We start from the raw sequence: 13,107 nt of genomic DNA on the forward strand, positions 1-13,107 counted from the left end.
ATATGTATCTTTTAATATGTTTGGGAGTAGAAATGGAAATTTTAGGATATATCTAGAATGTTTTCATTCCACTCCATCAGGAATAATGTCCAGTAATCTATATATCCTGAACTACTAAGTAATGGCAGGGTTTTACAGTAATATTTCCCTTTATCTCCCCTGACCCCCAGCTTTACAAACACCAGTCTGTGCAGGGGCATTGGCCATCAGTGCCCTTGCACCAAGGTACTCACTGTGATCAGTGCTGGTGATCTGGGTGAGGATGTGGAAGGAGCAGGACTGGGTGGTGCCTGTGCAGGGGTGCCAGTCCTCAGTGTCCTCAATCAGCCATTTCTTGCTGGCATCGCTGTGGGTGGGAGTGTGGTAGAACTCTGTGTAGGTATCCACGATGTGCTTCCGCGGGGGCTGGCCAGGGACAGACACAGCGGTGAGTGCAAGGCTTCACACAACACCTCACTCTGGCCAGCTACAAAGGCACGGGTGCAACTGGGACTTTTCACAGCATTTAAAGGAAACTTCTGCATTGGATGCAGAAAGACAGCAGTTGAGGCCTCTCAGGGTTGTTGTTCTCTGAGATTCTACTCGGGGTTGCTGTTCCCCGAGGTATATAGGGACTCTCTCAGGGTTGTTGTTCCCTGGGATTCTCCTTGGGGTTGCTGTTCCCCGGGGTAATAAGGTTTTTGAGCTTTTCTTGCCCGAAAGGTTCCACCCGGAGCCAGAGAAGACAAGCTGAGTCTGCCAGTCCATGTTTCCAAGGTTGTTTATTCTTTCATTATCTCTCAGTTCTTTCTCAGCTCTGCAAGGCGTCCCCAGCAGAGCAGGACATGTGGTGGACTGACTGGATCAGAGGGTCCTGGACTTTATGTACGTCCCCTTGACTCAACCACTGTCCAAAACATACTTTTTATTTACAAAATTTTGCCAATACTTGCTACCTATGTTAACATGTCATTTCTACTCTAAACTAATCTCTAAAATCCAACTCAGCAAAAGATGGGGGACAAGAACAAGAACAAGGAGGACAGGACTACTCCCCAATTCCTCCATCTTGTCTCTTCAAACCCATATACTAAAAATCCTAGCTTCTACATTTACATTCTGTGATAAACTAGCTACTACTTATTTTGAATTCTTTCAGCTTGTGATTCTTCATACAATGTGGGTATTCACTCCCATGGCCAGGGATCAAGAGCAGTGTCCTCCTGGGCTCTGAGGCTGGCTGACCCCCTTGTACAGATCCCAGACCCCCCTGTCCAGTCTCCAAACCCTCCAGGGTGGCCAGAGGGATGTCCTAGACTCCGACAGAGGCCCAGCTAAACACAGATGCAGTTTTATGAGACAAACACAGCTTTTATAACTACTCTAACCCCAATGAAATATTTCTCCTTGTTTCACTGATGGAACGCTTGAAACAGTAAAATACAGTATTATCAAGACATCTACATGTTTAAACTTTTACCGTTTGGGTGAGTTTTTCCTTGGAGGCAACAGAGTAAGACAGCAAGAGAAACTTTTCCCAGCATAAACAGGAAAAGGAGAAAAAGAAAAGAAGAAATAAAGTCAGAAAGCTGAAATGAAACAGAAATGTAGCTAATTATTGTACTGAATTAGTTCTGTGAGAAAGGCACTAAAATCCAATAATAGCCATGTTCTCATTCTACCACTAAAACCATTGCACAGAACTCCCACACTTTAAAGTCATGGTGGTTTCCCTATAGGAATGAGAGGGGAATTTGTTTTGGTAGAGCAAGGTAGTCTACGTAGCTCAGATCAGCTGCCCCTTGACAAATTCTCCCTTTAGCTCCCAAGGGGCACAGCACAGATGTGTGCACATGCAAGGACCACCCAGTACACACCAAGTCTTTTGCACTTGGCAAAGCCTAGATCAGAACCAGGCCACCTGAAAGCATAGATGGCCACATTACGAGGTATAAGGAGATATCCTCTTTGAACGAAAAACAGTGGGGTGATTGTTCTATCTGGAAACTTTCCCTACAGTAACCTACAGGCTATTATCAATCCTTACACTAACAAGACTTTCAAGAGCACAAGATCTAAAAGCTTTGATTCCAGTAAGTGATGTAAAGAATGTGCCAATTTGGGAAAGGGGAACAGAAGACTCAAACTATATAAATTTCTCCTAAATTCTACATTTGTTATTCCAAAGCATTAACCTGTAAGACCCTCTAAGTGTACATTTATTTTTACATAATTTACAGGAGGAAAACTGTGAAAACTTAGCTCCTAGGACATAAAACTTCTATTAAATATTAAAAATCAGAATCCAACAAAGCTTTAAAAGTCACTTATTTTTGACACTACCTCCTCACTGTACTTTTATGGTTCAAAGTATTTCTGGGGAAGAAAGGTGGAAAATGAGTGAGGAATGATGTTAACTGTTAACAAGTACAAATTAGACCCAATAAATGAAATGCAGTAGTAAAAACTTAAGCTTAAAAAATGCTTAATACTTGAAGGAATGTGAAAAGTATGGTACAAAATTATATCAAAAGATTTAATTTATTGACACACAGTATTAGTGAGGAGCATGTATCACATATCAAAGTTAATAACAGAGAAAGAGGTATAGAAACAAAGGCAGTGGCAATTCCAGAATGGAGAACAGAGAAAAATGGGAAAAATGGAAAAAACCATCTTAAACCGTTAATAGCAAAATTAAATCTGAAAGTTAAAGCAGTAATTAAAGGTGTGGAAATACATGAAAATGTAGTTATTTATGTGCAGTTTACTGCATTCTAGCAACTGCCCCAGTGAAATTAGCAGTCTTTCACATTTGTTGAAAAAAATCCCGCTGACTTCACTTGTCCTACTGGTCTTTTTAAGGCTTAAAAGTCGACTAGTATTGACTCACTAAGGCAACCAGGTGGTGCCAGAGACAAAGGAAAACTCAGTGAGACAGGGTCTCTCCTAACAGCCTTGAGGCAAAAGAGAGAAGAGAGAGGCCAATAAAACCTCAATCATTTATCATCCTAATATTCACAGATCAGAGTATATAGACACTAATTTTCTTTTCCTGTATGAATTCAGAATCCAGCCCTTCATTCCACAGTTCTAAAGGCATTTTTATTTTTATACTGTATTTCACCACTAACTAGGTCTATTACCAACACCAATGAACTGCAGTTGCACCAAGAATTTATCAGTAGACACAAACACCACACAAATGTTTTGTAGAATAAAAATGAGCTGCAAAATGTAGCACAGTGAAAAGCAAAGTCACATCATGTCCAATGCAGATAAAATAATGTATTTCACCAAGAAAAGCAGAAGCTGTTTTTCAAAATTTAAATATATAACTCCGTAAGAGCTGTAACCAGAACACATGCTGGTTATTCCAATAGGAAAAATAACAATAATTCAAGCCCAGGGCTGTTGATACTATCTTTGCTGCTATCTGCAAGGGAAAAAGTATTTGATGTGTTAAATAATTCTTTGCTTCTTAAAAGAGTACAGGAGTTTCCAAATCCAAGTTCTGGTAAAGCCATATATCACATAAGTCAAACATAAACATCAAGAGAACCTACAAGAGAAAACTTTAGCCCAGATGAACTTCAACTGAGTGAAGTCTATGGACATCTTACCTGTTTTAAGCAGCAGGCACATCTTCATGCAAGAGCTGGCAAAAAGGTCTTGATAAAAGTGCAACTGCACATATGCTAGTGAAGGCAAATTGCTTGCTTTCTAAGGCAGAACTAAACAAGGGAAATTAAACTTCCTTTCCCATGCTGAAGTCAAATAGTTTATATGCTGAATGTTTTTTGAGTGAAGCCAAGAGGAAGGGAGGAAATTGCGAGTAAAACAAGGCACATGTCTAAAGAACTGCATTTGCTAAGCAGTGCCATCTATGAAGAAGGTAGAAGTTGGTTTTTTGCACGTGTGCTGATTTGAAAGCAAAACCAGTGAGACTCCAAGTGAGAAATACACTTTAATAGAGAGACAAGCAAACAACAAAAAGGGTAAAACTGAAATAAATGCAATAGTACAAAGGACCACTGACAGTCAGAATGCAAATCTGACACCCTGTTGGTCATGGTGTTGGAAGCAGTCCAAAGTAAGTCCTCCCAGAGTGACAGATGTGGCTCCGTTGAAGTAGAGATGATCCTCAAGAAAGGGTCCAGTCCTCTGGGAATCCAGTGGAAACAGGCTCCCTTGGTGTTTGGGATTGCTGGTTTTATCCCAGTGGAAATGCTTTGGCTCCTTCCACTGGGTGGAGCATCTCACAATGGAATGAAGTAATGTTATCAGTCATGTGAGAGGCTTTAAATGGCCCATTCACAGGTGATATCCCTCAGAGGAGGATGGGTGGTGGAAGAGATAAGGCGGCACTGCCTTATCTGGTGCTATCAGGTGTCCCATTAACAGAAGGCATCTGCCCTCTTTCGGCCCCTAGAGTTACAAGAGATAAAGAACCATATCTCCCAACTGGTTTCAACAGATGAAAACAGAATGCACATTTTTGGTTACATTTTTCAACCCAAGACAACATGTTTTGAGAAAATGAATCATACAAGCCACAGAGGCAAAATGGAATTCATTTCAGACTGATCAATTATTCCAAACTTCAATGTTTGTGATATTTTATAGATGTCATTGATACCATTTTAAATGGGGAGACATTTAAACATCATTGTCGAAACTTAACTTTTCTCAGTAAAATTAGGTAGTGTAGCATCAGACCAATAAAACCACCTTAGCAGGTTTTGTCTACTTGTTTTTGTTTGGTGCTTTAGGACTGCAGGACACTTAGGGAGCCCAAACATAATTATTGTAAGAAAGACTGAAAAATAAAGTAGGTTTCTAGAACTCTGAAATGTTTTAAAACTTTTCCTAACTAGATCTGCAAGGCTCATAGTGAGACAGGGATTTCTTCACCTCTCAATTGTGATTATTCATCCTCTTTGATGGTATAATTCATCTTTTAAGGCAGGGCACATAGCAGTGCTCACCCAGTCATCCTATCTTGACTGTAAAGTGCTTACTCTGTGCCTGCAGCATTTCCTTCCAGAAGACTTAATTTTGTTGCTATTGTTCCTCTTTTTCAGTACTAATTGATGCTTTTGAATACTCCTTACACAGTTATTTGCTAAAACAGTATTCCTAGAAAGATAAGAGATGGTTTGCCACAGTGTATTCAACAACTGCACCAGCAGTGAGCAAGTCCTTGAGATCTCTCAATTTCGCTCCACTTCTTGCAGAGTGGATTCCTGACATCTGTTTAAGAAAGGGCTGGAAGTTACCATGATTACAATGCAATATAAAATGCATACAGGCTGCATTATGAGTCCACATATGGAAAATATTCATATAACAACATAAAGGGAATAAGTACCTAAAGAAGTATATTTTTTTACTCCATGAGAAACTCAGCTGAAACTGCAATTTTTTCAGTTATTTAGTTGGCATGGATGTTTACCTTTCCGTAAGGTTTTTCATATACTTCCTGCACTGAGTAAATACCAGAGAAGAGAGGCACACGGCCTATTCTTCCAGTCCCTTTCTTTTGTGGGATGGGAAATAGCAACCACAGCTTTTAGGTTTTAAGCCCAGGTTTCACATTCTTAAAACTGAAGAGAAACCTACAGTTCCCCTCCTGCCCTTTTTATTACTCAATTCAACTGCTGGTCACAGAGGCCAACTGGCTCATGCCCAGCCTCCTCCTCTGCCCCCAGCAGTCACTGGGAACTGGTCCCTGAGGTGCTACAGCTCCCATACTCTGCCCAGGAATTTCTGGGAGAGCCCAAGGCATCCCCAGCCAAAATCTTGCTGCAGGTCTGAGTTCCCAGGACTGCTGCTGGGCTCAATTTAGTTTATTAATCTATTGTTTACTAGTCTAGATGCTACACCAGATAAAGCCTTTTATATCTCCTTACAGTCCCTTAAATCTTCAGTCTGATGCCCACTTCAACATAAACAATTCTTTGAATAAGGAAATTACTCACATTTTAAATCTGCATTGCTTGTTTAGGGTGAAGGTAAAATTTAAAGTTGAGGTATTTATATTATAGCACTGCAAAAAATCTGCTTAATCTCATCAGTTTCCTAGAAAACATCTTAAAGCTTCTCCTGTATTGTGCAGAGAATTAATGAGGCATCTGTTCATTTGCCTCTGTCATGGGCTGGCACTGGCCAGATGCTAATGCACTTATGAATATATGTTTTTCCTAACAACTACTGTGGGATCTGATCAAGAACAGAGCAGAGCAGACCAGGCCCAAAACTTGAAAATAGAAAGAAAACTTTATTAAACTACATAAGAACAGAAAATAGAAAAGAAAAAAAAAAACACACAAAAGCAAAAATGAAAACTTCCCAGAACATTTCTTCTCTTCCCCCAATTTCTACTCTTCCACGCTCAAAACAAACCCTAGGTTCTCAATCAAAACAATCACCACTCAAAAAATCCTAATCTTCAATTCAGCAAGGGAGAGAGGAGTCTGTCTCGCACTATAGACTGCCCCCTAGAAAACACAGGTCTACCCTCCCATGTTTCTATGTCACCCATGGCACCACCTGGAGAAGTCTGTCTTGGTGACACTTTCTTTTCTATGTCTAGTGCTCTCACTACTGTCTATGGGCTAAAGCTGCATATAGGGCTCTTTTAAGGATGCTTGAATAAATCTCATTTTGGGACAGCAGTCCCTCCCCATTTCCCCCTGGGGCCGAGGGTTCTAAGAACAGAGATCTTCCCTGAAGGCAGAGGGCACTACCAGACCCTTTTCCTCTCTCCTCTGTTTGCTCCACTCTTACAGTGGCAGTCATTGCAGCAAAGTCGAGCTGACTGCATCTACTCAAATACAGTCTATGTTCAAAAAGATTCAAGTTTAGTCTATGGCTAACATTATGCAAGAAAAGTCCAGCTCAAAAAGCCACTCCTCTTCATGTCTGCCCATCTAGGGTTCTTTTCATCTTTCTTTGTCATCTCAGTCCCAGGCTGTCTCTCTCTTCTCACAAACCACCAGCCACGAGAATCAATGTCTAGAAAAAGTTTTTTTCTGCCAAGAAAGAGTTAAAAGTCTCTCTAGCTCCTGGCAGAGTCGCAGGCTCAGCACATCTCTACACAGCCGGGAAGCTTTTCTCCCCCCCCCCTTCCCCCCCCCGCTCTTTCTTCGCTGCTGGCTGCCGCCAATATCAATTCCGAAGTTCTGAAGCTGCAGTCTCTCTCCTCGGGGGGGGAGGGGGGGGGGGGGAGAGGGGGGACGGAGGGCACCTCCACAGTCCTCCACCCTTTCACCTTGAAGAGGCTCCGCATAGCTTTTCCTCTCCCCTCCCCCACCCAGCCCCACGAGCTGGGGGGAAGGGAAGAGATGTGTGCTCACCTCGCAACCGGAAACAAAAAGAGAGCTACTCCCTCTGAAGTCCTAGCTTTTATCTCCTTGTGTTCTCAGAAGCGTGTCCAACCTCACAGTGGCTACTCCAAGTGCCAGCATAAAACCTGACCACTGATTAGTTTGCCCACAACTTCCTGGAAAACTCACCTCCCCCTCAAACCTCCCTCCTGGGACTTTTTTCCACTGGTTCTTCCAGGGTAACGGTTGATCTTCCAGAGTGTCCCATTCCTGGCCATCACAGCTCCCCCTGACTCTTCTTGACAGACTGCTCTGCATTTTTGAGTGCCTGCTGCTTTCACTTGCTGTATTGGGTGTCAAAATACACAGTGAGATCGGGCATCACAATTAACATCAGGCTTGTTGTAAGGTCCAGAACACATGGTGATAGAACACATCATGTAAAGCATTCCATGGTTCTTGTTCAATTTAGCCATGACACTCAATAAACTGATATGTCACTCATGAGAAAAAGCATCACCAAAAGTCTAGCTGGGCACTTTGAAGCATCACTTTTTAAATAATTTCTGAGAAAACGACTTCTGAGGAGTAAACAACTCCTCCAAACTGTGTTTTCCTTAGCCCTCAAACAAGCCTGGCTTTTTTCCTGTGAGGAAAGACCCTCACAGCACAAAAAAATTTCGCACCTACCCATTTTCCTGTTTATTCTCCCCCTGGTTCTCTCTGCCTCCTCGTTGTGGCCCCTCAGCTGCATCCTGGGAGATGACGGTGGCTGAGGCGCTTGGGGCGGCACCGTGCTGCCGTGGGACAGGAACTGCAGGTTTAGGAGTGCCCAGCACAGGTGGCCACAGCTCAGCGTTAGGCTTGGCATGCACTCCGAGCACAGCACAATGGGACCCGGCCAACGCCTGCCCCGGCATGAAGGCAGAGGATGGTGATGGGATGGAGGTGACCTTGGAGGAGGTTACAGCTCCAAACGGCCTCGCTGTCTTATTGAAAGCCACGCTCGCCATGGCAGTGACTTTGGGTGCAACAGCAGAGGCAATGTGCACAGGCTTAACTACTTGGGTAGGTTCTGCCTATGTGGGATGAAAAACAGAACAGAAACACACAAAACCAAGCCAAATGCATGCACATTCCTCAGCAGGGATTTTAGCCGTTCTCGGGGGAGATGACCCACCTAGCGAGAAGCACAGAAGAAAGCTTTACCAAGACTGCAGCCATGAAATGTATGGGAAAACAACCCGAGCCGGGCATTTTAGGAGAGGGAATGATCCCAACATGCACAATCAATATGAAATTCTAAAATGCTAGCTCCTCTCAGCATATCCAAAACAGACACTCCACAAATCAAACTCACAAGAAATTGAAAAACCGCTCTGTTGGAAAACCCACCGGGTAACTCATGTGGAAAAAATGAACACTTTTTAGAAAAATCCACATTCCATGTCTCAAACCCAATTTCAGATATGCACATTCCCCATACACAAATGTAATGCGCAAGTGTTCACACACTGATCTGTTGCTAAGACCTTTAAGAACAGAACGAGAGCACATTGATGCTTCCCAGTGTCTCCACATACCCATGTCAGAAAGTACTCTCAAGAAATCTGATTTTTTTGTTTGGTTGGGTTTTCATGTTGCGAACTATGTTTTAACATTGTGGTTCCCAAACTGTGGCCTTCAAAGGTCATGGCCAGCAGAACAGCAATATTCTACACATTAATTATGTCCACTGGAGAGACTTTTCAAGTATGTAGCAATGCATCTGTGTAACAGGCCATTTTGATGCACCAGCCAAACTGTTTGTGAGAAATCTTATCAAGCCACCTGCAGTCTTGTTTTCAGGGTTCTCAGGGATTCATCAAGGTTACTGGGAAAATAACAGGATTAAGATAAGGAACAGAGCCTGAGAAACTGTCCACAAAGAACGTAAACCCTAGATACAGAAGACACAACGTGATGATGGACATTTGGATGTCCTAAAGGAGATGTACCTGCCTCTTGAACCAGCAACTTAGCCAACCAGGAGTGTGTGGGCTGTAGATTTTAGAATCTATAACTGGGATTGCAATGTAAACAATAAACGGCTTCCGGTGAAATCATATTGATTCAGTATTCAGTAAGCCATATCCCCCTGCACAAGTACAGGCTATTTATAAGTATTTTCAAGTTTGCAAACAGTATTTTTATCAGAAAGGGGATTTTGAAACTGTTGCATAGAATAAAACATTAGAAGAACTCAAGAACAAATAATTCTCCAGGGCTTTAAGGAAAGTGAGGGGACTTGTTCTCTGAAATTGTGATATTTGGATAAGCTTCTCTCAAATACCAGGAAAGATTCCAGTGTCCATTTGTCCTGGGGTGACAGTGCTTTGTATCCCAATCGTGTGTTCTGTTCCCATGCTCTCAGAAAGGTTTTGTTTTGTCTAATAGCCGCACCCCTCCCCCTATCATCGGGGGCTTGTTTGGCCGCTGCGGGCTTGCTTGCTGGCTTGCTTGCTTGCTTGCTTGCTTGCTTGCTTTTTGCTTGCCGCTGCTGGTTTTTGCTGCTTTTCTGCTTTTTTTTTTCCCCTTCTTTCCTTCCTCCCCTTCCCTGAAGTCGATTGGAACCGGTTCCGGACCTGAACATCAAGGAACCACCCCCCCCCCCCCCCCGCCCCGGAGTCTGCATCTGCAAGAGAAGCTTGGCGCCCTCCCCAGCAGGGGCTGCCCGAGTTTGTTCATCCTCTCTTGGATCGGTGAAAACATTTGTTGTCATCTGGGGCTGTTTTTTCCTTGTGTTGGGGAGTGGGTTTTTTTGTTTCTTAATAAACTGGTTTTTTCCACTTTTCCTCCGAGGAAATTCTTCCCGATCTGGTGGTGGGGGGAAGAGTTGTGGGGGTTTGTTTTCTAAAGGGCTCTTTTTGGAGATTTCCCCCTAATTTGTCCTAAACCAGTGTAACTGAGTTTCTTCGAGATCGTGGGCATAATGTGCTGTGGAGTGAGATGTGAGCTATCCCAAAGTAGGCCTCAGACTAAGCCTCAGACCTGGGGCCTGCTAGGCCTCAAACGTTTACCCTACGTAGAACCAGATAAGCTTGTAAGGCACTAGAAGCTGGATTAAGGTATAGGTATTAATAGAATAGAGCAATTACTGGGAAAATGCAGTAGCTGCCTTAAACTCTGAATGTTTACATATTTGTCCACACTCACTGCCAATAGAAATGCACCTGTTGTAGTATACTATTCTTGCTGTATATAACCAGCCATTTCATGAATAAAGAGGAGAACGTGTGTTATAACCATATTGGCTTGATCTCTGTTGCTTGGTCTCCGATCCCATTGATAGTCCCAGCTTCAAACCAGGACACCATTAAAATAAACACATCCCCACAGAAAAATTTTAAAAATCACTACCAAAAAAATTCTACCTGCTTCTTTTTCTCTCTTAGGTACAGAGAGAAAACACCAGTAAAATTATTTTTAAAAAGTTCCAAGAGTTGGAGAATAACATTTATTTACCTTTTTTTTTTTTTTTTGATAATCATTTCGCGGTTTCTCCTTTCTTTTTTAAGAGGGGAAAAAAGTAATCAAAGATCCAAATGCTGCAATACCCTTAAAGTAACACATGGAAAGCAAGCATGTTATACTGAAAGTTTGAATGCCAGTGCTTATCAATAACAGGGTTTGACAGATGGGTGTCAGTTATTACCACATGCTATGTTTCTTGGTTCTGATGATGAACATATATTTGGCACATGAAAATTATCAGGTTTTTGTATAGAAGACACTCTGGAAAAGAAAAACATAAACAATTGTAAAAAACTAATTCTCTAATGTTTAAGCATTTCCCTGTTTTACTCACCACATCCACCCATAGATACATAAAATATTTAATTTTCTTTCCTCTATAGGAAACAAGAAGTATTCAAGTTAAATCTACAACACTGTTTTTTTCAGTATCTACCTTACAAAAAAGGGAAATATATATAATCCAGATGCCATGCTGGCAGGGGGAAAAAAAAAGAATGAAAAAATAAAAGAAAAATTGCATAGCATGAGAATATGTTCTGCACTTGGCCTTCCCCACTCGTGCATGGTTGCTGACATATATATGTCCAAATCAACAGTAATTCTCAACAGAGAGAGGGTTTTGTCTGCTCTGGGGAACAGGTCCCTTGTCCCCTTTCCCACAGAGTGTGCAGCCTATGAAAGCCTGACCTCTGGCCCTCCACAGCACTGGGGTGCATCCTTAATCACTCCTAATTGCAGAGTTGTCAATTTGCAGCAACAAAAGCAACAAGACGGGAGAAAAAAATGTCGATACATATGGAAACTTTTCTTTCTTTTTTAAGACCGTCTCTATCTTAGGCATACTTGTTCATTTTAAATACAGTAACTTGAAATGTTTTACACATCTATTAAGCCAGACCAACAGGAAGAATTAAGAAGACGTTAATTATTCAAACCAACTACCATATTTCATGCTTGAGAAAAAAAGCTTTGCTAATGCTGGACTTTTGTTTAAGTCTCATAAAAGGAACATATTTATTTTTCTTTGATTTTTACAAAACAATAAAATTTGAGTTTGCAGTGGGTGACATTGCCTCTGTACTCATCAACACAGCACTGAGCAAAAATTATTTCATGCCACTATTACCACACCACCGTAAGACATACTTTTCAAAATTGATCTTCAAAAATATCATACAAAAAGAAAAAAAAGGAAGGGGAAAAAAGTTTGATAACCAAAATGTTCACAATGTTTCTTTTAAACAGACAGACAACATAACATTTTCCCCACAAACATACTTGAACCAAGGACATAAATTTGTGTGCTCCAGACATACTTAAAACAGTTTAACTTGGCCTTGTTGACTTCTGGCCATAACCAGACTAAAAATCTGTGATTTATCCCATACTGTAAAAGGAAAATGCTCACCCAGCAAACCGAGCCACCAAGATCATAATGTGAAAAATGCATGGTGGTTAGACAAGACAGTACAAAAGGAAATGCACACTTCAATCTGAAAAGCAAAACACTTCCAACACACACATTTAACAAAATTCTTCCTTCAGGGCCATTTCCCACAATATTTTCATAGATACCACTGAACTGCACAGCTAAAAAGTAATTAAACCACAGAATCATGCATATTCCTTAGCCATTCGCACTTCACTTGCCACCTAGCAATTAAATGTACTAGAATTTCATGCAGGTTTGGTCCCATTGAATGTATGAATAAGTGATGATAAAGTTTTTCAGAATGAGATGACACACTTGTCCTGTTACTACTTACTAGAAAAATCAGGATGGCTTGAAACATGGTATTTTCTGAATGATTTAAAACTAGCAGTTCAGCATATTAGTTTATGCAATACTTTCAATAACATACAAAGAAAAGACATAAGTGCTCAGTATTTAGGCTTATTATAAACAACTTACACAAAAGACCTTGGCAAACGGTTACTGTATCAAACTTCTTAAGAATTACTATAAACAACAAAAACAGCAGCTGCAGTTATTGCTTACTTAAAATCTATTACTGAAAATAAAAGTGCACAATTTTTTTGCACAGCTTCTATATCAAAGTCATTCATTTTTTATTGGAGGGGAAAAAAAACAGCTATATATTTAGCTTGTGTAAACAGCTCATTTTGACCAAACATGATCAAATTTGCTGTCTAAACATACCAAAGACAATCCTCTCTGATTAATACTTTCATGGCATATAATGCAATTCAAAACATTCCAACTTCCAGGGCAGCCTTATTAGGAAAATGAATCAGTCCGCTCTTCACTGTAAGCAGAAGGTCC

At 41.3% G+C, this 13,107-nt stretch overlaps 1 protein-coding gene across 1 annotated transcript in view; it reads right to left on the reverse strand.

The window, feature by feature from the left end:
• Nucleotides 1-8,714, reverse strand: part of LOC134563365 (PDZ and LIM domain protein 5-like) — a 126,180-nt gene extending 117,466 nt beyond the window's left edge. Inside the window, exons 1-4 of the mRNA XM_063421251.1 lie at nucleotides 8,703-8,714; nucleotides 7,998-8,386; nucleotides 616-646; nucleotides 234-405 (exon numbers count right to left, since the gene is read on the reverse strand). Of these exons, the coding sequence (XP_063277321.1) occupies nucleotides 234-405; nucleotides 616-646; nucleotides 7,998-8,386; nucleotides 8,703-8,714 (604 nt within the window). The remainder of the gene's footprint in view (nucleotides 1-233; nucleotides 406-615; nucleotides 647-7,997; nucleotides 8,387-8,702) is intronic.
• Nucleotides 8,715-13,107: the final 4,393 nt, after the last annotated feature.

The sequence above is a fragment of the Prinia subflava genome, chromosome W (assembly GCF_021018805.1).
Source record: "Prinia subflava isolate CZ2003 ecotype Zambia chromosome W, Cam_Psub_1.2, whole genome shotgun sequence".
In the NCBI taxonomy this organism is placed as follows: Eukaryota; Metazoa; Chordata; class Aves; order Passeriformes; family Cisticolidae; genus Prinia; species Prinia subflava.